General features: G+C 36.1%; 1 protein-coding gene across 1 annotated transcript in view; it reads left to right on the top strand.

Moving 5' to 3' along the window:
* Positions 1–1,033: 1,033 nt before the first annotated feature.
* The window catches only part of LOC113237378 (ras-related protein Rap-2b), a 56,816-nt gene continuing 32,578 nt past the window's right edge, over positions 1,034–25,271 (top strand). Inside the window, exon 1 of the mRNA XM_026473807.1 lies at positions 1,034–1,206. Coding sequence (XP_026329592.1) covers positions 1,112–1,206 — 95 coding nt within the window. The 5' untranslated portion in view covers positions 1,034–1,111. The remainder of the gene's footprint in view (positions 1,207–25,271) is intronic.

A 25,271-nucleotide genomic window follows, 5' to 3' on the forward strand; every position in this document is an offset into this window, starting at 1 on the left:
TCATTAAATGCATGCATTGGCAATTTGTGTTGGATCTGTTAGATATTTATCTTTGTAAAATATTCTGTTGCCATTTATTTTAGATATTTTAACGTTACGGCTGTTTATTACTTGTCGTGTTGCCTTAAATTTATTAAAAAGTTAAATTTCTTTGTTAACTTTTAAGTAAAGAGTTACTTTAAAAGCGTACTTGTCGACACGGACATATTGATAATATTATCGTTATTCCTATACTTATACAGAGTTAAAATTATTTTCATAATTTATTTATTTATTTATTGTACAGAAGAAATAAAAATACATTTAGTAACAAAGAAAACACAAACAAAAGGTACTGCTTATTTGTAACAGAAATTTCTTCCTGCAGACCTAAATACAGGAGACAATAATTACAATAACGAGTTTACGAGCACCACAAAATAAAAATTATGACTTAAAAAAAGATATGTCAAAAACATTAGATTATTAAAACTATATAAATATTTAGATAAATACATATTTCGTACTATAATACCTATAAAACGGATGGAACAGTCGATAAAAGTACTCCTTAACTCTCTTTTTGAAAATTGCCAAGGATTTACTATTATGAACAGTAATGGGAAGAGCATTCCAAAGTCTAACCGCGTGAACGAAGGAGTGAGAATAAAAACCGAAAAGGATGAAAAAGATAACTGGGACCTAACGAGAGAGCAACAGGGCTTATCCCTGTCCCAGGGGACTTGAAAAAGCTGAAACGCTCTTTCAAATACCCAGAAGACATAGGGTTGTGCAGAATATTATAGAGAACGGAGACAGTATGCAAATCCCCCGGAGACTTAATTTTATATTTTAAAATTATAATTATAACGTTAAAAAATGCATAAGCATATTATTTTATTTCTTTAATCTAGATGTTACGAATATGTAGTAGAGAAAGGCGTGCGTTGTGCGCCGGGCCGCAGCCAGCCACACTCCGACGCGCCGCCTGCCGCCATTCGCCACTCGCCGTGCGCATTCGGATCTGAGCGCACGTCGCGTCGCTCACCATCCCATCCCTTATCGCGCCATTCGCATAAACATCACTGTGAACATCCATATATTATAGTATGTGTTTAGTGAATCCTAAAATATGAAGGGTAGACATCAATTTCGCCGCAGATTTAGTCTGCAACCATCGTTTATGAAAGAAGACCACGACGAAGAACGGAGGCCTCATAGCCACAGGTGATTTCATTTGTGCATTTTATACTTTTCACCTAACTCTTCTTGCATTACTCAAATTTACAGTCTTATTTTATAATTGTAATTACAAGATTTTAATTATAAGTCAGTCTACGCCGTAGCATGTTTTCTCGTAGCGTCGTCGTCTCGTAGACGCTTTGTTTGGGTTCGTGTCGTAGACCTCTGATTCATTAATTAATAATGGAGTTATGTTGACTCATAATTAACTATTTGCAACTTCATCAGAAGTTGGAAACAAAACTTTAAGAGTCATAACAATTTTGAATATAGTAGTTGCCTATATTAAAAATTTTGAGTAGGTGGAACAAATTTTATGAAAAACTACAAATGGATTAGGTACAGTAATCAACGGGTTAAAATCTATCGCTTATTCTTCTCAATGGGTTAAAAACACACGTATCGATAAATCAGTGATCATTTGCGGAGACAGCCTTTGTGGACTCGTTAACTTCGAGAAGAAAGGCAATTTTCTACCATTTGTCTTTTTTTACAAAACTGCCACTAGCTTCAAGGTCACATCAAAAGAAATGTTTTAAAAGACCTAAATTGTCTTTAATCTTTGTTGATTACCGGAACCTGAAAATAAAGCCCTTGTCATGAATTTTGGGACAGAATATGTTACTAAACCTACAGTAATGTTTAGTTTTTTATTGTTTTTCTTCGAGTTACTTTTCAGAGATTTTTTTTAAATATATTTAAAATTGACTATAAAAGATGTTTATAAAGAACCGGAGGTGCAATCTGTGATTACAGAAAGGTGACAGGACCACAAAGCACTGATCAAAATAATTTGAGATTAATTGTCTTGTGTCTGAGTTAAACGTTGAATATTAACCAATTTCATTATTTAAAAGTTTAAGCGTCTCAACAGAAACGATGGAGATTAAGCAAAATTATAAACAAAGAAAAAGTTAAAATTGTCAAATAAATTAAACTGAACTCTGGGGTTGGATGTAGTATTAATATACTACATTCTATCTATATGTACTTGCATTTAATAATATATTTCAAAACATAAAAATTGTAATAAAAAATATACCTAACAATTTTTTTGAGATTCATCATCGTCAATGATGAACATACAGTGTTCGTATTCTGCTAATTTCAAATAATCTCAGTTATGTGCGATAGAGTGTCAATGACAAAATTTTGTAATTTTGGTATTCAGCTAAAATTAGCACCTTGACCGTGGCTAGCTATCGAGCTACTATTCAACGATATTGCATTTTTATGGTATTCTACTCTTCAATGTCGAATCGATGTCACGTCGATGGTGTAGTCTACTAAATACGTGACATAAAAAATATATTTACACTCAGCTTAAAATTAATAAAATAAATAACACAATCGCAACTACATTTATAGATGAAATTACAGGCACAAGGTACTTGTCAACTTATATCTCAGGGTAACAGGGCCCAGGACTTGTTCGTTCCGTCACTTTGTATTATAAATAAAAAGATATCACCAGCAAAAATTATACCCTTTGGCGTCTGTTGGAAATGTTTGCGTCACAAATTTATATTTATATATTTTACATGGATAGAGGGTGGGAAAATCAATTAATTACATGAAAAAATATTCAAAGCAAATATACCTTTTCGCACGATTTACGCTCCATTGGGTTCGCGAAATAACAAATTAATTTACTTCTATTTTTACTAATTGAGATTAATAAAAATAGAAGTAGAATGTCAGTAAAATTACAATGACCAATGGTTTCAAAAATTAGTAGTTTTGGGGTCCAGGACGTACGCTGGACAGTGGGCACCTCTAAGGTAAATGATTAAGGCCATAGTTTATCAGGCTAGCCCACTAAGTGTTGAAAATTTTATATGCTAGTCTTCGAAAATACGAATTGTCATCATTATGTAGCCAGCATGTATTCCACTATAATGGTCTAAAAAGCATGCTAGAAGAATGACTTTTGTAAAATATCGCCTTAAATTAACACGATTTTTCGCAATCAGACTAAATTACTATCAAACTCACAAATGTAAAATTCTAGAATTTTCTTTATATCTACTGAACTTTGTAAATACAGTTTCTACGAGCATAAAAAGGTAATTAAGCATGTCGAGTAATTGGCAAAGTAAATTTCCCTTTTTCGTACACAGTGCATGAATACGGAAATATTTTGTGCGTTTAATTAAAAACATTTTAACCCGTCGTGTGATGGCTGAAGGTATTTTATCGAAATTTTAATTTTACGCGAAGTTTTTAACCAGGCTTTTCAAAGCGTAAGCTTTGACATTTCTTGTTAATTTAATTGACATGTTAAACAATCATTGTCAGTACAGTCAAAAGAAAATATGATTCATCGTCAACCCATTTATTTTTAAGTCACATTGCTGGGAAAGGTTTAGGCTATAGCCGCCGCGCTAGGACAATGCGGGTTGGGAACTTCACACGTTTTCCGAAGATGTTGAACTTTCTTTGACGTGCAGGTTTTATTACGATATTTTGCTTAACCGGAAAGTTTGAAAACCGATCTTGTGTCGTCGCAAGGAACTGGCAGGGTCGCCATGTATGGATGGGACCGCGAGGTAATAGAAACACGACCATCCGGTTCAATGTAACTTTTAATACTGCTCAACGATTACATGAGCATATTATAGGTAAATACATAATAGTTATGATTAACAAGTGGCTATACTACAACTAAGTATACGTCAAATTAAATTTCGCACGTAAATTCCGAGAAATTCAGTGATACGAGTCCGTATTCGAACCCATGGCCTCTGCTTGAGAGGCGATAAGTCAAAACATTACGATGCCACGTCTTCCAAATAATAAATAAGAAAATATGATTGTGTTATTAATATTTATTATTAATATAATAATTGAAAGTCCAATATCGTTTTACAACTTGTTTATTTTACATTTACACTTGTGTTCTTACTCTATTCCATGTAATAATGTTTCTTTTGCCCTTTCATGCCCCTTAAAATTTCGTAATTTAATGTGTCAAAAGCATTGACTTACAAATAAATGGACGACGGGTCTAATACAAAACCACGAAAAAAATGTCCCAAGTCAACCTATTCGAAATTTAAATTGTAATGTCATCGCAGTATCGCGCTGTCAGTAGAACAAATGAAGACTGTCGCGCTCTGTATACGATTTTAGCGCCTTACAAGTGCGGACACTTTTTAGCGCGGACCCGACGTCCATATAATTGTAAGTCAATGGTCAAAAGTTTAATTATAATTTTATACAATTTCTATATCCTTACAATGGAAAGGTTCACGAGTTTTAACGACGCCACTCAGGTCATTGCGATTTAAAGCTTTGAGTGGCACTGGGTATGACTTTGCCTTGTCATTTGGGGTGAAAAAAAATATGTCTCGTATAGTTTGATTTCAATCACAGTTTCATAGATCATCAGTGGGTTTAGTAAATTCACGTGTACATTTCAAAGTTTTTTTGCTCTTACTTAATTTATTTAGGGCTTTGATATTTATTGAACATGTCAACCCCATTACAAAAAATATCTCAAGAAAACACTGAATATAAAATCCAGACAGATAAATCAAAATACTTCCTATCCAAATATGTGTACAAAATCTTCGCGGCACTACTTGTTGGCTCCGACAAAACGGATTCAAACCACCCAATATTAAATGTACGAAAACCAGCCTGTGCAAATAACGGCGCCCTGATAGGTTCCGTCCGAACACACTCCAGGAGCAAATGATGTACATCCTCAGGACTTCACACACTTCGCAACTCGATGAGTTCACCCTTCGCATCAAATTCAAAAATTTTTGTACGGTGTAACGTGGATCGAAGCGTATGCGCGCTGATAATTTAACCTGTGCTTAATTTAACATGGTCAAACCAAGGAACACGAGGAGACTCGCTCGGCATGGTCTTATACCAGATTCCTTTTTCCTGGGACCTCATATCGAAATATTCCTTCCAGCAAGAATGGAACTTGCTGTTATTGTTAGCAACTACTTCGGAGAAGTCAGGCACAATGTCAACCTCAGGCCCCTCTGAAGCAGCCGCAATGGCTAACCGGTCCACTTCCTCATTGTTTTATTTTATAATGGAAATTTTCCAATATAAAATACAAAATTTGAATGGAATAGTCGTGTTATCCATCACAGGGCAAATTCATTGGAAACGCAACCCACATCTACAATACAATAATATAAAAAGAAAACATCAAATAAACGCACATACTCGTATGTACAAAAATGTTTTTAACTAAAACAAAGAAACGAAGTGTCAAAAGAATTTGTATTTCCTGCAATACCTACTTACTACTTACTATCATTACATCAGTGAGTTATATGGAAGGATAATTAAGTTCAGCAATTTATTAACATCATGATTATAATTGTGAATAAATGTTTACTCTTCGACCTACGATTTTTTAAAAGAAAATTAACGTAATATAATGCCTATTAGAATTTGTGTTATTGTGTGTAATTCACTTTTGTTTTATGTTAACTTTTGCTGTTATTATTAAGATCCCTTTCATGAGAATAATAGTATAGAAGCTAATAAAAAATAAATTATTTTTTTTATCAAGAGGTATCTAAAGTAAGTAACTAATAACAAATAAATAGTACTACGACATCTATACGAAGTTTCGGATAGGTAATAAAACACTGTTTCTACATAATGTTATTTTTTTTACTCAGATCATTTACTTGGATCATGTTTCACCCCTGTATGCCATTATTACACATCAACAACCGAACACTCAATGTGCTGTCTTCTAAGACAATAAACTCTTCTTCTTCTTGTTATGGTATCGATCGCATACACTACAATGCTTGCCATCGTGGTGAAAGGATTTGCCTTGCCCAGGATACGCCAAACGGGAAAAGAATGGTACGTCACGCGGGAGCCTCCTTTCGTGCACCCCACAAAATTACTGCAGACTCACTACCGACTTGGCCCCATAAATTGATATGGACACAAATTCCCTTCATTATTTAAAAAAAGAGATTCAAGTTATATTACGTTTATACCTTGAAATGTAGCGGCCTTTTTCATATAATCTTCGTTACAAACGTCACACACTTCATTGTTCTTGTGTCGCTCACAGTACGCGACAGAGCATTGTAAATAGTATTCAGCTTACATCCACTCCTTCCTTCCTTTTCCCACTGCGGTGCCTTTTGTATAATGTAGGCATTTGAATGATGCTAACGTAAATAGTTATGTAAACTGTGACCTAACACCTTTGCCATAAACCCGTGCTTAGAAGAAAAAGCATATAAGGATTTATGCTTTATTTAAATTTGCAAAAAATAAAAAAGATGTTGCACATATTATTGTTGTATTCCCATCGGGGTAGCCAGATACAACAGCATTACACTTGCTACGATCCTGACATACTCCTTTCGTCAAATCTACACGCTTCAGCGCTTTCATGCATATTCGTCGGTTAAGGGTAGTCTTGACCTGCCCTTTCTTTAAGACGTCCTCAATTTGGTTACCGTAAGTTCGCCTTGGTCGGCCCTTATCAATTTGCCCGCTTATTCTTGCCTTATAAAACTGTTTCGTCAACCTTCTCATTATTTATTATTTCTACATCCCAAAATCTAAATGCATCCCTTTCTCTATTTTTGCCACTATATCTTCTTCACACCGTAACGCTCTCTTTTCGCTCTGTTCCGTAACTGGCCCATAAGAGTCATTATAATACATTGGCATATTGCTGGAATAGCAATACTGCATGCAATCCGTTTAAATTAATGTAATGCCATTGCTTGTCATCGAAATGTGCGTTTATTACTATTACGCTTATACTGAAGTAACGTTGACTATAATAAACGTATAAGACGCAATAACATACTACATTATGTATGGTTTACGTTCAAATTATGCTGGTAATGATGATATCTTTGTATCGTAATACAGGTCTTTATCAATGCGTTAACATTGGCGTAGAGAAGTGTTTTTAGAATTCTAATAGAATTTACACCTGCAGACAGGTTCTCTGTCTATGCGAAACTCTACGTACTAAAATTCTCCACAGACCGAGAGTATACAGTACCTGCAACCGTTCAACTAATATCTACCGCAGCACTGTGTTCCGGATCAAAGGATAAAAAGAGCTAATAATATACAAGCGCCTATCGCTTAAGATGAAATATATCGACCTGGAATGCAACGGGCTCAGTCGTAGTAGCCCTCAGGTCCTTGCGATTTAAAACTCTGAGTAGAACTGCAACTGTTATGAGTGGGCGTATTGCTTACCACCAGGCCTACAAATTGTTCGTGCCGTCACTTGTTAATAATAAAAGAAAAGAATTCTAAAAATACCTTTTACATCAAAGTTGATTTGTGTAGGAGTGATTTGTTATCGTAATTTTGTTTACGAACCTATTTTTATTTTTGCTGTTTTCTTCTTTCTTTTAATCTATGTGCGTTTTGGGAAACTGTTATTGCAAAGGGTCATTTAAACAAGTATGCATTTGTTGTACACACGATAGCAACTATATCTAAGAAGTTTAACCTATATAGATACTTGAGATATATAAACACATTGTATTAATATTGTATTCCAAATAATAACAAACAACAATAAGACGTAAATCAGGTTTTTACCTAAACAGAAACAGGTCCCTAAAGTAACACATTCGCCTTTTCAAGGAAATCGGCTGTTTTCCTATGCCGTCAGGATGTACGAAATATACAAGAGACGGATACTAGCGGCTTTGTTCAAATGATGATATGTTCGACTATAGCAAGTAATGTGACTATACAAAATTTCAACAATTTAGACAATTTCATCAATTTAAACAATAATAATAAATAATAATAATAAATTAATTTGCCATAATAATAATACAACATGCATAGTGTACAGTAAGTAAGTATCAAAGTATAAGTAGATATGACCGGTGGTACTTAAAAAATGAAAACCTATGCTATAACAATGAATCAAAGAAAACAAGAACAAGATGTTGATTAAAGAATATTGTTCGACTTGAAACTATAGCATATTGAATATCTATGTCAAACCAATTAAGTAGTGCATATTTGTTAGTAACTGTATTTAGTCTTATGAGCTATGTTAATAAAAGCGAAGACGACAATTATATTAAATTACTGGATTAAACTAAATCAAATTAAGTTAGATCAAATCAAATTACATATTATATAAGTTACACGAAAGTAGTTAGTTGTCACGAAAGACAATCGAGTTCATTCTTCGTGCTATCTATCATCTTCATAATAATGTTGGTGCTCCCCGACAACTCAATGACGCACTTTTTTTACCATAATTGCGTAAAAGTCATTCACGCATTGCGGATGCAAACATGCCAGAGGCGTTGCAAAAGGGATCATCAACATAATCCTAAAGATTTTGCGCGCTGTTTAAAGTTGGACTGAAGTTCTTCAAAGTCGGTAACGCGTTTTCGATATTAGAGATGTTTCCTTAATATAAATTGTATAGTATAAGAAATAGCACCTCGCTTATGTGACGTAGTTATACACAATAAACACATCACTATTTGGAATAGTGTAATATAAAATATAGGTTGCTGTTCACGTATTCTTTCAGTCGAAACAGTCCAATGTAATTTGTGCCAATGTAAATCCCGTAGTGTACAGTTTCTGTGAGTAGGAAAATGGCTGGGACAAACAGACGTTATTGCGTAGCTATGTATGCCATACGATGTGCATTTTTATATATGTATATGCCATAGTGATTGATAACAAATAAAACTGAGTTATACATAGGGCGCACTATAAGTTTCCGGAACTGGTCACTTACATAAACAATATTTAAAAAGTAATTAGAATATTTGAAAATGGAACTCTTTGACTGTAGAATACAGTTTGTTTCATCTAACTGTCACTTGTTTTTACATTGTGGCGCCATTTTAGAAATTGGTTATCTACATCACCATGGATTTAACTCGTGAAAATTTTCGTAGTATGATTTTCTTCGACTTTAAGTGTAATTGAACAGCTCAGCGGAGCTTTGCTCGGCTTCAAACTTTTGGCGATGAAGCACCATGCAAGACGACTATTTATATCTGGTTTGCAGAATTCAAACGCGGTCGTGTGAATCTCAGTGACGAATTTCGTGATGGTCGCACGGTCCCCAAGCAGCACACCCATATCTAAATAATATACTATAAGACATCTAATAGAATTTAATTTTAAAAATTTTTCTCGGCTACTTTATAGTCATTCTTTAAAAATAAAAATGGCGATAAGAATTTAAAACTTTTTTCAAAACACAGTTGGGAGCATTTGTCTATAGCTTTATCTATAGAAAAACTTTAGAATACGAAAAGATTATTTTTACTTGCTTTAGTGTAGTTGAACTTGTCGAAGAATATTCCTCCTATGAGATTTTTATGATTGTCTACAAAACGCGATGTTTCTAAGCGATTATTTCTTTTGACAGTATTACAAAACCCTTATAAGGTTTTACCAAATAATGAGCGCTTTATGCAATAAAAAACTTTTCAAAACACTACGTCAAAAAAACAATTGGAAAAAATCCAATTTGTCACAAAAAAAAAACGTTATTCTGCATAATTGTATGGAATGTGTTATAATATGACTAGAAAGGTGGATAAATTTACTATCATTTAAATATAAGGAATATTTTAATGACATACCTACCTTATGATGGAAGAAATAAAATTTTCATTACAAAATTGAGGTTATTTTTTCACGCCAACCACATTTCACACAATGATTTCACTGTATTCTATTGATAAACGGCACAATACACATACACAACATTGAAGTACAGTAGTTTACGCGCTCATTTCATTTGTTTTTATCATTTCACAACACGGAATCACTTCACAATGTTTATTTATTTGTCAACAAACAAATGCCGGCCATGACCGGCCCGAACGCGAATGACGACTATTGTATCCAGCGTTGCCAGTTTGTAGGGAATTCCCATTGACTTACAAATAAATGGACGACGGGTCTAATACAAAAACCACGAAAAAAGCGTCTCGAGTCAATTTATTTAAACATAGTGACATGTAAAGGAATATGAAAAAGCTAAAACATTGAATTTAAATTGTAATGTCATCGCAGTAATGTCTAATTTTGCTTGCAACAATTGAAAGGCGCAAAAAAATACCATATTCAGCTTCTACTGGAAATTTACCAAAATGCACCATATGTAGCTTCTAGTGAAAAGTACTTGAACACAGGTATAATGGAGTAGCCTTTATTATTTATAAGTAAACTTTATATGTAAAAGTTGAATTTTACACAATGCCATTCATTACGAGCTAGGGGTGTCTGATTTTTTTCTTGAGTTTCGAGAATTCTCGTACCCGATTTCTCGAGTTATTCGAGATTTTTTTTAAGAACCGTAAAAAATCTGCAAAAAATCAGCGTAAAAAATCAAATAAATGTGAACTTTTCGAAAGTTGTTTTGGCCTGGGTGTTCTGAGTTGTGCCCCGAAATAAATTCCATCGTTCTTGGTCCCAGGTTCAATTCCCAGTAGAACCAATTTGGGAAATGAACTTTTGTAAATTGGTTCTGCTCTGGGATTCTGTTGCTCTGATACTCATGGGGAGTATGTACAGAGAGTTCCCTAGTTTCAGACCAGGTGATTGTCTTACAATAGAATACCAACACCAGAACCATTTAGAAAAGTTAATATGTTAAATTGATCCTACCGGTATCAAACCCGGGAACTGCTCATCCAGTGCCCACAGTGCAAACCGTTAGGCTATCAAGGTTGTACTATTTGTATTATTATGCATTGTTTGCATGTGAAAGCTACAAATTGCTTAAATTAAAAAAAAAATCCTATTCAATTTGCAGTGTCAGTCTACTTCAATTACCTTCTTTGTTTCTTAAGTTGGTATATTTTGTCATTCATCCAACTTTTGATTTTTAATGCATTTTGGCGGTGTAAGATGTTCTCTGTTAATACTTGTCACTTTCTCCTTAAGTTCAAGTTATGTTTACTGGATAAATTCCTGTATTCTCTCCTTTCTATGCACAGTTCACTCATTGATGTAATCACACACCAAAGCTTTAATATAAATTTAATATAATGCCTAGGCACCAAAAACCAGTTCTTACTAGCAATGTTGGCAAAGCTGTTTTTTTTTTAATTTTCGTAAGCTTTTGCTGGTTATGTACATATCCGATTGTCTGAAATGAGCCGAGCAAACAAATTTATATATTTTCGGGATAAAATGTTCTTCTCATCGCGATTCAGCTATTATATTTCTCCATAGTGAGCAAAGTATAGGTAAATATATCTGAGGAAAACTGAAACAAATACATTCATTATGCCATGCCATAAGAAATGTACCGATGTTAAGATTTTTTTAAATTCAAATTTAACGTAAAACCAAACTTTCATAATCCTGAAAACCGATTCATAATAAAACCGATATGCTTTAGGGAGTTTTGGATGCTTATTACAAAGAAAAGACTAAGTTAGCTTAGGTTTGTTTTGTAATATTCTAAAAAAAAACCTAAAAAAAATACTTTCGGGATTATGGAAATACATGCTAACGTTATTTCGGGCAAATGTATTTTCGGTCTTCTGATTCGTAACCCCAAGCCGTAAAAAGAGTACAACAATATTTGAAAGTATTACTAACATGTATTAAAAAATATTTTAATAATAACATTAGCATCAAAGCGACTCTATGAAATTTTTGTTCTAAATATTTCAAACGCTTGTGTTTGAAACAATTGAAATTGACGTGTTGGGTCTCGTTCAGTCTTTTACGCAAGCTATGAGTCGGAAAGAGACAGTTAGCTATTTGATTATTTTGATTGCTTTTGTAATTTATATTTACGATTAATTTAAATATAAATTAAATACTATATGTACTAGTGCATAAAATAACACTTTTAAATGAAAACTATGATAACACAATGTAGTACTTACTGAAAATATTTTTACTGCCTCTGTGGCCGAACGGTTACCATGCCGCACTGCCATGCAGAGGTCCCAGGTTCATTCCCGGGTCGGGACAAATATTTGTATGGCTTACATTTATTTCTCTCGTGAGTTTGGATGTAATTTGTGGTTGTATACGTGTGTGTCCATGGCACCCGCGACACAAGGTTTCCCTAGTGCGGGGCTATGTTGAGTGTGTATGTTATTATTATTATAGTGATTTTTGGGGATTTTGAACAATGGCATTGGCAACGCTGATTGTATCGAATGATGTGACTTAATATCCAAGGTTTACCACCTCCACCAGATCTTTTAGTATTCACTTTATCCATTTTGCATAAATTCTTACAACGTCCAATAGAATAAAAACCCTAATTGTAGTATGTTTTTAAATAAAATCTACTGAAGACGCGCTATAACGTGTTTGTCAATAAGTACAAACACTACAGAATGTCTATAAATTAAATATATCTAGAATAAACTTAAGAACACTAGTTTTTAGAGTATTGATAGGCTTTACTGAATGTGTATAGAACAATTTTACTAAAAATTATCAGTTGTTCTACAGATGAACTTAAAATAATGACTATAAGACTAAATCTTAAGAGAGATTACACTTAATTAAGTTATTATTTAATTAGGTATTGAGAAGGTTTTAAAATTTAGACTTGAGTGAAATAAGTCTATAAGTACAACTTCTTTTTTCTAAAACCATTTATAGAGAACTATTATCTAAATCTATACCATATTAAGACTGTTTATAGATATAACAGTTTTAAGGCGTTTAAAGTGTGCTCCTTGGGTCCACTGCTATGATCAACAAAAACATCGATGCTGTGCGCCGTATGATCAAAACAAACAGGCATGTGACATACCATGAGATTTGGGCATCTTTAGGCATAGGTATAAGCCAAATACAATCAATACTACACAAACAATTGGGTGTGAAAAAGCTGTGATCTCGGTGGAACCCACACAATTTGACTGAGGTTCAAAAAACGGATCGCGTCACTTGCAATGCCATGCTTACCAGGGCTCAACGAAGGGGCATCAAATTTGGTGTCGGACATGGTAACAGGTGAAGAAACATGGATTTATAGTTACGATCCCAATTCAAAGCAGCAATCGAGCATATGGGTCTTTCGAGATGAGCCGAAACCAACCAAAGTGGCGCGCGTGCAAAGTGCCTCTAAGCGAATGTTTGCCGGAAGTTATTGACAAACTCCGTAACAATAACCGTAAACGCCGTATCATCTGGCACCACGTCAATGCCAGTTCTCACACGACCAGACAGACAAATGAATTTTTGAAGGTGAACAACACGTTGACCTTATGAGCCATCCCGCGTACAGTTCCGCCCTGGCACCTTGTGACTTTTATTATTTTCCGAAAATTAAGAACCAGTTACGCGATCGACGATTTTCACCACCTGAAAAGGCTGCTATGTATATGTTATGTTTCGGAGATAGTAACGGAAGAGTGGTATAAATGTTTTCAAAATCGGTTCATTCGTATGAAAAAGTGCATTAACGCTGACGCAGAATATTTTGAGAAACAATAAATTCATTTCTGACCATTTATAGTATTTTTTTCTTATTCATTCCGGAAACTTATAGTGCGCCCCACGTATCTACCCTTATGTTTATTTTTGGAAATGGTAATTAAACTAAATAAATTTAACATATTTCAGAAAGTTTTAATACGAAAATCGAGCGTTGTATTAATCGGTAATACAATTGTTTGACCTCCTAGGTTAAAACCATAGTAAATTGGAAGTATTTTTAACCGACTTAAAAAAAGGAGGAGTTTCTCAATTCGACTGTATGTTTTTTGTTCCTTTTTTTTTAGTATGTTACGCGACAACGATTTCGACCTCAGTAGTGGTACCGTTTAAATTTTCAAGAAAATATTCCACCTCTAAGGGTAGCAAACTAGGGGATGAATGACTTTTGACGTCGGTTTTTTTAGTACTCTGTACTAAGATTATTTATGCACCTTGAAACCATATTTAAACTGTACTTATGTATTTGACAACCTCGGTGGCCTAATGGTTTAGACTGCTGGGGCCCTGGGTTCGATTCCCGGTAGGACCTATTTGGGATATTTTAAAAATTAGTTCTAGTCTGGATTTTCTGTGAACTATATTAAGGTGCTCACAGTACAGGGAATTCCATAGATTGAGACCAGGTAATTGTTGTGTACTTAATAAATATAAAAAATATATATCCTCTGTTAACAAGCAATAAACACCTGCGTCAAATTTAGAATGTTTATAGGTGTCGTTTGTTTGAGTTAGGGAAGGAAATATGGTAGCGACATCAAAAGCGGTTCAAAAACTTTCGCTTTATAGCACTGAAAGTTTGATTTCAACATCAATTTGGTGGTGAGTTACTAGGCAGCTCAGCATATTTACATTTCAAATGTAAAGTTATGTAAAATTGAAAAACATCAGTTTTCTATTTCGCCTTTTGTTACTTAGTCCTGTAATTCGTTATATAACTTCGTTATATGCAGAATAAGTAGTTATTGTACATGCACAACGTAGGCAAAAAAAGGGCAAACGATAACGCACACACAATAATACTTTTTTAACTTTTCAGAATAACTACTATTTGTGCAATTAATTAAAAGTTATTCTTTTGTAAAAAGCGGGCTAAAATATCACTTCATTATTATTAATACTAAAAAAACTAAAACTTGAATGGCAGTGGTCGGGGAACAGTTGGTCGATGGGCCAAAGAGTTCTTTCGTGGCGTGGAAGACGCAGCGTGGACAGACGACCTGGTGAAAGTTGCAGGAATCCGCTGGATGCAAGCAGCGCAAAACCGATCGTTGTGGCGTTCTTTAGGGGAGGCCTATGTGCAGCAGTGGACGTCTTTCAGCAGATATCATGATGATGATTATTACTATTATCACTAAAACGTTATTGTTTACTTGAATATAACTAAATGCAACTTTCTTGTATCGGTCTGAAATCTTGCATAAATCTGGTGACAATACAAAGTTATGGTGTTGAATTAAAATTAAAATTATGTTATTGGACAACAAATATAATATAGGAAAAAGAATATCCAAATAACACACGTGTTAAACATATCAATGTCAAATCACTTTATTTCACATGTAAGCAAATTACACTTGAAATCGTCATATTAATTAAATCTCTACTGCTCATTCGTAAGGCAGAAACTCTGGAAGTTCAAACATGTTAGATTGAAAATAAATAAATACTTCGTAAATGGCAATTTTTGAATATCACCCAGAATGTTATTATAGAAGCGTGTATATTGCCCCTTGAATGAATTAGTGACTTAGCGAAGATGATTGTCAAGAACACCTAGTTTTTTTTGTTCCTCGTATTGATGTTTGTCTGTTTTTCATAAAAAACATGAAACATTTACATTTAATGTACTGTGACGCTAGTGTAAGAATGTTAATCTCTTAAAAGGTATCTCTCAAGGCCCCGTCTGATGTTGCGCCCCAACATTAATGATTATGAATTTACATAAAATTATTAAACACACACATGCGTCAGAGTAAAAACGATTAATTAAAACACAATTTGTACAACAGGGCGTGTTGACAATCCGTTAATAAAATGTTCAAGTAAGGTTTATTACAAGAGCTTAGAGTGTGACATTTGAATAAAACGACCATAATGTCAACAATAAAAAAATTTAAAACATCTCCACAATTAAAATAAATTAATCAGGATTTAAAAAAAAGAAAATAATAATAATAATAAAAGAAGATAAAAAAATATAAATTGGGTAATTAGGTCGTGGTCGGTATAAGGCCCGTCTCATTCTGCTGTCCTAGTTAAATACTCCCCTAACAGTGAACTGTGGCTGCGAGACCTTCCAACAAGGGCAGCGGGAATACCACCATCCGGTACAGCTCTACCGGAGCAGTTGGCGCGGTGTCTTTAACACCTGCAAGTACTTGCGGCGTAATGTAGCACCCTCTGAAAAGATGTTACCGTAAGTACGTTACTATTTTGTTGAATAACCTCCGCTGATGGTGATTCCCGTGAGATATGCGCCTAAGAGGAGAAACCAAAAGCAGATGGTGTGGATGATCACTATCAGAACGGAGTTACAATAAGAATATATGTTCGAAGTGTGATGGAATACGCCGCGCCAATATGGTCTCCATCCTATGTAACTCATATAGCTCAGCTGGAGTCCGTGCAACGTTGTTTCACTCGTAGACTGGCCTACCGACTCGAAAGTCACGAGAGGCACGACAGCTACATTGATAGACTGCAATATTTTAGACTGCAATCGCTCGAGGATAGGCGTCTAATGTCTGATATGAGGCTTTTATTTGATATAGTCAACTCTGTCTTCGATTGCCCCGAGTTGACGGCTATCATTGGCTTGTGCGCCTGTACTCGTCGCACCAGGCATATGCGCTCCTCATATGCGGGTACGGCCCGCTCAAATTATGCAAAACACTCAGTTTTGCACAGAACTGTGCGCACGTACGAGGACAGATTTAGGGACGTCGACATTTTCTTTCTTTCACGCAATCAGTTCCTTAACGCTTTGAAAGAGCATCCCCAAGTTATAAGTTATAAGTAACAACTAGACAGAGCAAAACTTCCCACTATCACCCCTCCACACAACACACACACACACAAACACACACAAGCCGTCATACAAACAAATTCAATTACGCAATGATCTAATGATTGTAAAAGACAATTTAAAGTCGTATAATCTTGAAGAATAATATGATTGTTTTTTAATGTGAATTTTAGTTGAAAGATTTGGTATTTCATTTTTTTATTTTTCTCTTTTGTTTTTTCAAATCTTAGTATTAATTGAAAATTTGACTGTTGTATAACATCTCAGAAATAGCTTAAGTAACGTCAATATAAATGTTAAAAGGTCAAACTTTATAATTGGCTTTATAAGTTTTTAATCTACAATTGTATAGAAGATGTAATAGCTGTTAAGTTTGCTTATAAATAAATAAATAAATAAATAAATAAAATATTTTTATGATAATTTAGGTATACCTTCTTTTCTTTCTATTAAGGTAGGAAAATTACTAAAAAAATATTGAAAAAAAATTTTTTTCCTGTACATCTGGCGCACCCTAGGCAAAAATTGCCGAGTACCTTACGCCGATAGGCAAACTCGTTCACCAACAAGGGAAGCATTGTAAGAGATGCCATCTATACGATAAGAAGAAGAACCAGTTGTCCCACAAAGGTGGACGCAGAGGCGTATCACACTAAATCCCGATTCCGACATCATATCCTTTTTCTTTATGAAAGATATGTTACACCGCTGATGGTCTTAACTGCGCTACGGAACAAAAGGGCGAGCTGGAGGCTACACTACCGTAAAACAAAAATAAGTAGCGGGTCCCGTGCATGGCGTGCTGTAGGAGAGAATCTGCTCTAGTACACGCTGAACTGGGGGCTCTTTGTCATCGCCGGCGCGAACTGTCATTTCGTGGTCATCATATCCGAAACGTCTCATAAACTTATTATGTTACACTTCGCTGTGTGTTTCAAAATACAAGTAATTCCATCTGTTGGTGGTGCCCGTTATGAAAGATGTAGTAGTAGCGATACAAGTTATAATATAATTTTTTTCTTATAATATCAAGTGATGGGACGGACAAGTCGTGCGCCTGATGATAGCCTACCCACCTGTCCCTAACAGTTGCAGTGCCATTCAGAACTTTAAATCGCAAAGATCTGAGGGGCATTTCCACTACGCCCGTCACCCTGAGACATAAGTTCACAAGTCCCATGTCCCTGTAATTTCACCAATACCCTTTCCCTTCAAAACCGGAAAACAATGATGCTAACATTACTGCTTGGCGGCAGAAATCGGTAAGGTAGCAGTACTTCCCTGGCCGAACTCTTTCACAAGGAACTCTACTGCTAATAGAAATTAATATCTACAATATATTGACGTACAGCGTACGGAATTTCTGTTTTGCATTTGAATGCCAAAAATGATTGTGTTTGATTTGAGACAAAGATTTGTAAAAGCTTCTAAAATGATATGGAACCCTAGTTTAAAAGTAAACAAACTTATTTATCAGGAAAATTTTCAGAAATGTTCATGTCTGTAAGTCAAAGTAACAAAAGACTATTGATTGCTGGAACTCAACTCGTTTCCGCTTCGCTGGTAGGCCTAAAAGATCACCCTGTCTAGTCGGGGTCGGTATGTTGTTTTTATAAAAAAGGAACACTATCCATGATTCTCGGAAATAGGACACCACAATGTCACTCGGGTTTCATGAATTTTTATCGGTAAGATATAGATAACACTGAACAACGGTTTATCAGTAACCACTTCCATTTCCCAATATCTAACTGTCTTTCCTATCACCTGTTTTTTATGTTAATAGACCTCGACGTGATGAAACTATTAAATACCTACTCTACTCTACTTAAAAAAAATCTCTCTATTTAAAATATCGCATACATGTTCCTCTGATCGCCACAAACGATTCTGACATGTAAGTATTTCTTTCGCTTTCTGCATAAAAAATTGTAAACATAATTATATAGATATAACTTATTATATATGCAAACGTAAATAAATATAACATTCGCTGGTTCTCTGTACTCTTCAATCTGAAAGGTAGCAATACTGCTTTGCTGTAGAAATAGATTGTGCGACGGTATATATTATCTAAGCGGGTTTTCCCCTACACTGCCGTATCAGACGTATCTCATGAAACCTAGTTTTGAGAGAAAGCTGTTCAAAGTTTTTCGTAATTTCCGTTTATTTTACGAAGATTTTATGCAATTATTGAAGAAAAAACGTAAAAAGATTGGTTAAAGCCTAAAAACGGGGAATGTTTCAGATCTCTGAAAAAGTACCAATTTTTTAATTTATTACAGATAACAGAGTTTGGCGTAACAAGCTCCCCATACAAATTAAGTCAAGCGACGTTCTGTATTTAAAGATACAGGACTTACGCCCAACACGTTGAACGCAAATTGGTTTGCTTAGTGCAGGTAACTTCAAGATACCAGAAATTGGCATGATAGCTAATGTTAATGTAAATTGTATGTAGTTATTAACTAATTATTGGTGAACGAAAAAAATAAACTGACACATGAACTTTGAAATAAAAAATTTATCCATTCATTGCAATACAGTTTTGGAGTGGTGTTTTGCCGATCAGTAAAAAGTGTTTATAAACTGTCGCATAAACGGTCTAAATTAAAACTACGGCAGAAATTAGAAAAAAATTGTACCTAAGGTTTTTTCATAGTATGCAAGGAGCAGGTACCGAGTTTTTCTGTTTTGTGCCTTCTAGTTGATACGCAGTTGAGATCATGAGATGACCATTCCAACATCTGTGTGAGACATCTGATGAGGCTCGGCACGCGCCCAGAGACACAAAATCGTAATTCTAGGGGCTTTTAATGCTCACTATCATGAATGGCTGTTACCATACCACATGACCGACCATGCTGGGAGAGCGACGCGAAAACTTGCGTTAACGCTAAGCTTTCCCAGTTTGTCAGTTGCTCATCAGGATTCAAGACGTTGAATCTCATACGGTTTCACATTGCCTCATATCCCTGACAGGCTTGCTTTTCGTCAGGGGACTCGTTGATTTGTGTTAATGCTGTAGTCGAGGTTTTGCCATACCCAAATGGTGTGCTATACATATATCATACTCTGATGTCCCAATGATAGTAGTCCAGTTAGTAGTCCAGGAATGAATTAGTTACGGCGTTAAGGCTTCGCTCAGGACACGTTCCTTTGAACAAATTCGGATATCTGACGTCAAAGGTTCCTTCACCAAACTGTGAGATATGTGCGACAACAGAAGACGTCTATCTCGTGATAATGGAGTGTGTTAACAGTGAGGTGTTAAGAAAATAGATTCCGGACTTAACGCTGTGTTCAGTAGGCATATGCAACAGCACCTTGGCCAGCCCCTTGTCTAAGGAGGCCAGGATGTTGTATAACGTTGTGAAATTAGTAATACCTAGATTGTAATACCTCAGTATTAAAAAATAAAGAAAAAAAATCGCGGGTCAGACGGTATTCCTACAATAGCACTGCGTAACTGTGCGCCTGACTTGTCTCCTGTTCTCACACGCTTGTATCGCTTCTCTCTTCAAACTGGTTTAGTTCTCAGGTCGTGATAGCACGCAAACGTGCAACTTGAGCCTAAAAATGGAATCTATTGACCTATCTCAGTCACTTATATACTTTGCAAGACTTTAAAACGTGTAGTTTACAACGATCGCCCGTCGAACCTTAAAGACAGTGATCTCCTCAGTGATCGCGAGTACCGATTCCAACAAGGTCGATCTACGGATGATCTGGTGTATGCCTCCCACTTTTGGACCGAGGCTATGAAAGAGGTTGGCCAAGCTCTTCTGTCTTTGGACATTTCTGAAGCCTTTGTCGTGGTCTGACACGCAAATTTTTTAAGCATAGATGCATAGAATCCATAGCCAAAAATGCAGCGAAACAGCTTGTCATCCTTTCCAGGATGAGGCGTTACTTCACACCGGGACAGCCCCGTGTGTTCAACATGTGTTTTGATTACAGTGACCCTCCATATCAATCTTTTGATTATGCAGGAAGGACACTACAACCTGACTTCATCCGGTTCTCAAAAGGCTAGTGCCTCGGGTGAGCTGCCCCTGATGCACGTACAGTATTCACAACTAACGGTTGCCACCGCTAAACCGTTGACTCTAAAATCCACTACCAAATATCCACTTGGTGGTGGAGCTGTTTTTTTCCCAGATGCTACGCGACTGGAGGAACTAGAGAAATGTCTGGCTCATCCTCTATTAGCTTTCCGGGCTAGTGCCGAAGACATCGGTCGCAGTGTCTTGTGACAATTTCCGGACATAGCTTTCAACTATACGGGAAACTTACCTCGCCTTGGGCCCTCGTCTAGACCGCTACTGAGATGCGTTAGTGGCGCACAAGACAGACAACCCAGCCATACACCACCGGGGTAGACGAAAATTTTCGTCTCTGCAGCTGCCACAAGCCCCGGCGAGTCCATATCTAGTGTCCGGGTCCACCAGTGACGCCTTTGAAGGCGTATCACTGGCGGAAGGCTTGGCCCGGACGCCCGCCGTACACTGGTCTTACCGAAGAGCCCGTAGCCTCCCCGGAATCCCTTGTCTCTCGGGTCAGTAGATAGGGACAGCACACACCAGGAGAGCCCCATATCTTTCTACATTGCTTTTAATAATAGTGATCCTCTCTACCGCTCCTTAAGGTATACGAGAAGGGTACTATAACCTGTGCTTCCACGGGAACTTTCTAAGTTCAGTTTCTGACGCCAGATTAGCCAGTGTAGAGGGTTGTCATAGATTGTCACTGATTTCATCCGGCTCCCAAGAGGCCTCGGGTGAGCACACATACCGCGATAGTTACTTCAGCTGTACCAAGCACAAGTTCGGTCGTGTTTTGAATACAGCTGCCACCTAAGAGATGGTTCTGCTAAATACCAACTGGCAACCTTGGATTTAATTGAAAAGTGTATCAAGACGGTTACCTATGTGTCACTGTGAAGAGACTTGTGGGTGACTCAGTTTAGTACCAGTTTAGTAGAGCCTTGAGTACCACCGTAAAGTTGCCTGCTTGTCGGTGTTCTACAAGATATATCACGAAGAGTATATGATGGAATTGCAATTTAATTTGGCCTCATTTTTATGGCCAACGGCTGTGAAGTAAAATTCTCTGCTTGCCTGATTCAAGGTTTTCATGCTGCATCCGCGACCTCATCGTTGTTTTTCATCAAGTGAGATGGTTTTCCAAACCTTCATGAAAGTTCGGTCACGGCTAACTCATGTAACTTTAGTTAACAGAGACATTTTGCTCGACGTGTGCGAAACTTGTCGCGCTCATATATTGTAACTTAAGATGCAGTATTTAGCCATGATTCACTATGGCAAAATCAAAGTTACACGATTTTTGTGACAGTCAATTTCAAGGAACTGGTGGACAATATTCAAATAAATGTTTGATGGGTGAATGCAGTAGGTAGAAAAAATACGATTTAGAGTTGTTACCCGTACTTAACTCATGTATCTTAGGTTAACAGATATACACCTGACATGGCAGACAGAGAAACCTACATTCGTAATTCTCAACCTGCCATTCTAGAATAATTTTAGACACAAACCTTGCTGAAAAAAAGGGATATGCCACAGTTGCAGCAGGTTGGAGCCCCCAACCAACTGCATATCTCTTGGATATGTCCCTTAAAACCCGTGAATATGGTCCAGCTTCACCGTAAGTAAACTTACACGAGGCGTATACTTTTATTTATGGTTCCAAGTAACGGGGCGAACAAGTCGTGCGCCTCAATATTCAATTGCAATACCCCTCAGAGCTTTAAATCGCAAAGATCTGAAGAACAGTGCTACTGCGCCTGGCACCCTGAGACATAAGTTGATAAGTCCAATGGGCGTGTAATTTCATCAACACCCTTACCCTTCAAAACCGGAACGCAGTAATGCTCACATTACTGCTTGGTGGCAGAAACAGGTAAGGTGGCAGTACTTCCCTGGACGAAGTCTTTCATAAGGAGCTCTATTGGTACAAAAACTACTTACTTACGTGAAGAAGGGAAAACGGTAAACAATGCACACGCATTGTACGCGGTTTACACGGATGCTCGGTTTCCCTTAAACAGTGGTACGAGTTACTTATATATTCATATTTAGTTTCATGGAAACCGATACCGAATCTTGGGCGAGAAAAAAAAAAAAATAAGTATCTTTCATCTTTCATTGTCAACTTACATATCAGGGTGATGGGCTCAGTGGCAGTGATAGGCGTGCAGTTTACCATCTGGCGCACGACTTGTTCGTCCCGTCACTTGATATTATAAAAAATATATAAACGTGTAGCTGACTTACTACTTAAGTATATATCCGTGGGAAGACTCTATGATGTAGCCGGACTAAAAACGCTTTCTACGATACAAACGAGGTATTAAGGGATCATCCATACTTAATACTACGCGACTTATATTTAACATATAAATGTAAAAATTACTGCACTATAATGAAACTTGTGTATAAGGTACAGATTAATAATTTACAATATTATAGGCTACAATTTCCCTTCTAAAAGATAATTTCTTGAGTTCTTAACAGAATTCGGAAAGGCTTAACAAGTTGTAAAGCAACCTCTCTCCTAAATAAACTCATTTGGACGTACTTATTGAAGGGAACACTCGTCTCGTTTACAGTTGAATTATTAGTACGATCGAATCCGTAATTGCGTGAAAAGGTTAAAACGTTCATTATTATCTCATTTCATCCAATAGTTAAAATTTCCAATCTCTTTATGGACATGTGACGTGGATAATAAGCTACAATTGAGGGTATCAGCGTAAAAGTGGTGTAACTGGTTTTTTGTCTACAACATTGCTTGAAATGATACTGAAGTATTGAATTCAAATATTTGGATGATGTTTTATGTTTAAAAAAAATAATTATATATTGGTCTGTTGTAATTTGGCTAATTATGTTTTGTAATCATTTATCGGTGTCTAAAGTATGTATGTTTTTTGATTGTGATTTTTATGTTTTTCTGTTATGTTATGTTTTTCTTGTGTGGTGGTTCTTTGTTTGCAAATAAATGTATTTTCTTTCTATATTCATTTCATGGGGTTACACATATATATGGAAATCTATATCTATGGGGTTACAGCATTTTGCGCTAATTATACTTGAAATGTAACGTCAAACGAAACAAATATGAGTGATATACGTCGAAATACACACACCGTCATTAGAACAAGTCGAAACGTTAATTATTTGAGCGGCGTCCCATCAGTTTAATAAAGTATTTAAGGGTATCACACAAAAAGGATGTGTCCAAAAGAGAGGCGTATAAATATTGCATCTGTTAGCGCCATTTATCGAATGTACCATGGCGAGTGCTCTGAAGAAATATTCGACCTTATCCCTCTCTCCCCTTTCCTGCTCCGAAACACGCGTGCTGGCCTCTGTAGTCACCGTTTTACAATTTGTAGTATTTTGATGAAATACTACAAATTGTATCGAGAACTAAAAGGTTCGGTGGTACCTTTCTCTGACGCATAACAGTTGTAGTGCAAATCAGAGCTTTAAATCGCAACTATCTGAGTGGCAGTGCCGCTGCGTCAGGCACCCTGAGACATAATTTTGACAAGTTCCAGTGCCTTTAAACTCACCAGCACCCCTTACCCTTTAAAACCAGAACGCAATAATGCTCACATTACTGGTTGGCGACAGAAATATGTACGTTGGGCAGTACTACCCTGGACGAGCTCTTTCACAAGGAGCTCTACTGCACTTAAACGAAGAGACAGACGAAACGACTTCAAAACAACAAATTCCTGTGAAAGGAGCAAAACGGGTTCGAACGTAATTAGGACACAGGTGTAGCTGGCATCCAAACGTCGGTTAATATACGACCCAGTTTACATAAACACCACAATATTGTACGAAAGATTGTACCCAAATATATACCACGTACATACAAAAGCTTTTGCATATCATACTGACGCGCATTTTGTGCTTTTGTTCGATGACTCGTTTTATTTGAAGCTTAAACGAACGATCAAATATGGTTTTCTATTTATTTGCAAACCTTTTCATATATATGTAAACTTTGAAATGGTAGCTGATTGGATTTATTTTTTTCACTTAGGTCTTAATAGAATGGCATAGATTGACTGGTATTTGAAATTGGGCACAAGAGCATTCGTTTGGATGAACAGGGTATCAACTCAAAAATTTTGACTTTTAAAATGCAATCCTGTTAAAAAAACATCGAAATCTTTCTAATGAATAAGGTTTTATAACGATTGGACTTGAAATGGCGCGGGGGGCAGGGCAGTAGTATCTCTGAACTTTTTGCACGTTTTGACCTTAAACACAGTCGTATTCATTATTACATACGAAGCTGTAGTCGTCAAGACGTCGTCGTTCGTTGAACAGGGTATCAAAACTAAAACACAGCATGTGTTCATTATAAGATAAATGTATTTTAAAAATATTTACTTCTAAAACGAAGACGATTATTTCAAGGTAATACCATTTTTGGGATATTTTTTTCATTGAATTGTTATGGTAATCTATAATTATGCAGTATTTTTTTGAGATACTACTATGTTCCTCAAACTTTTCAAAATTCCTGCTTTTATTTA

This window comes from Hyposmocoma kahamanoa, unplaced genomic scaffold, assembly GCF_003589595.1.
Source record: "Hyposmocoma kahamanoa isolate Upper Pololo Valley unplaced genomic scaffold, ASM358959v1 93, whole genome shotgun sequence".
NCBI lineage: Eukaryota > Metazoa > Arthropoda > Insecta > Lepidoptera > Cosmopterigidae > Hyposmocoma > Hyposmocoma kahamanoa.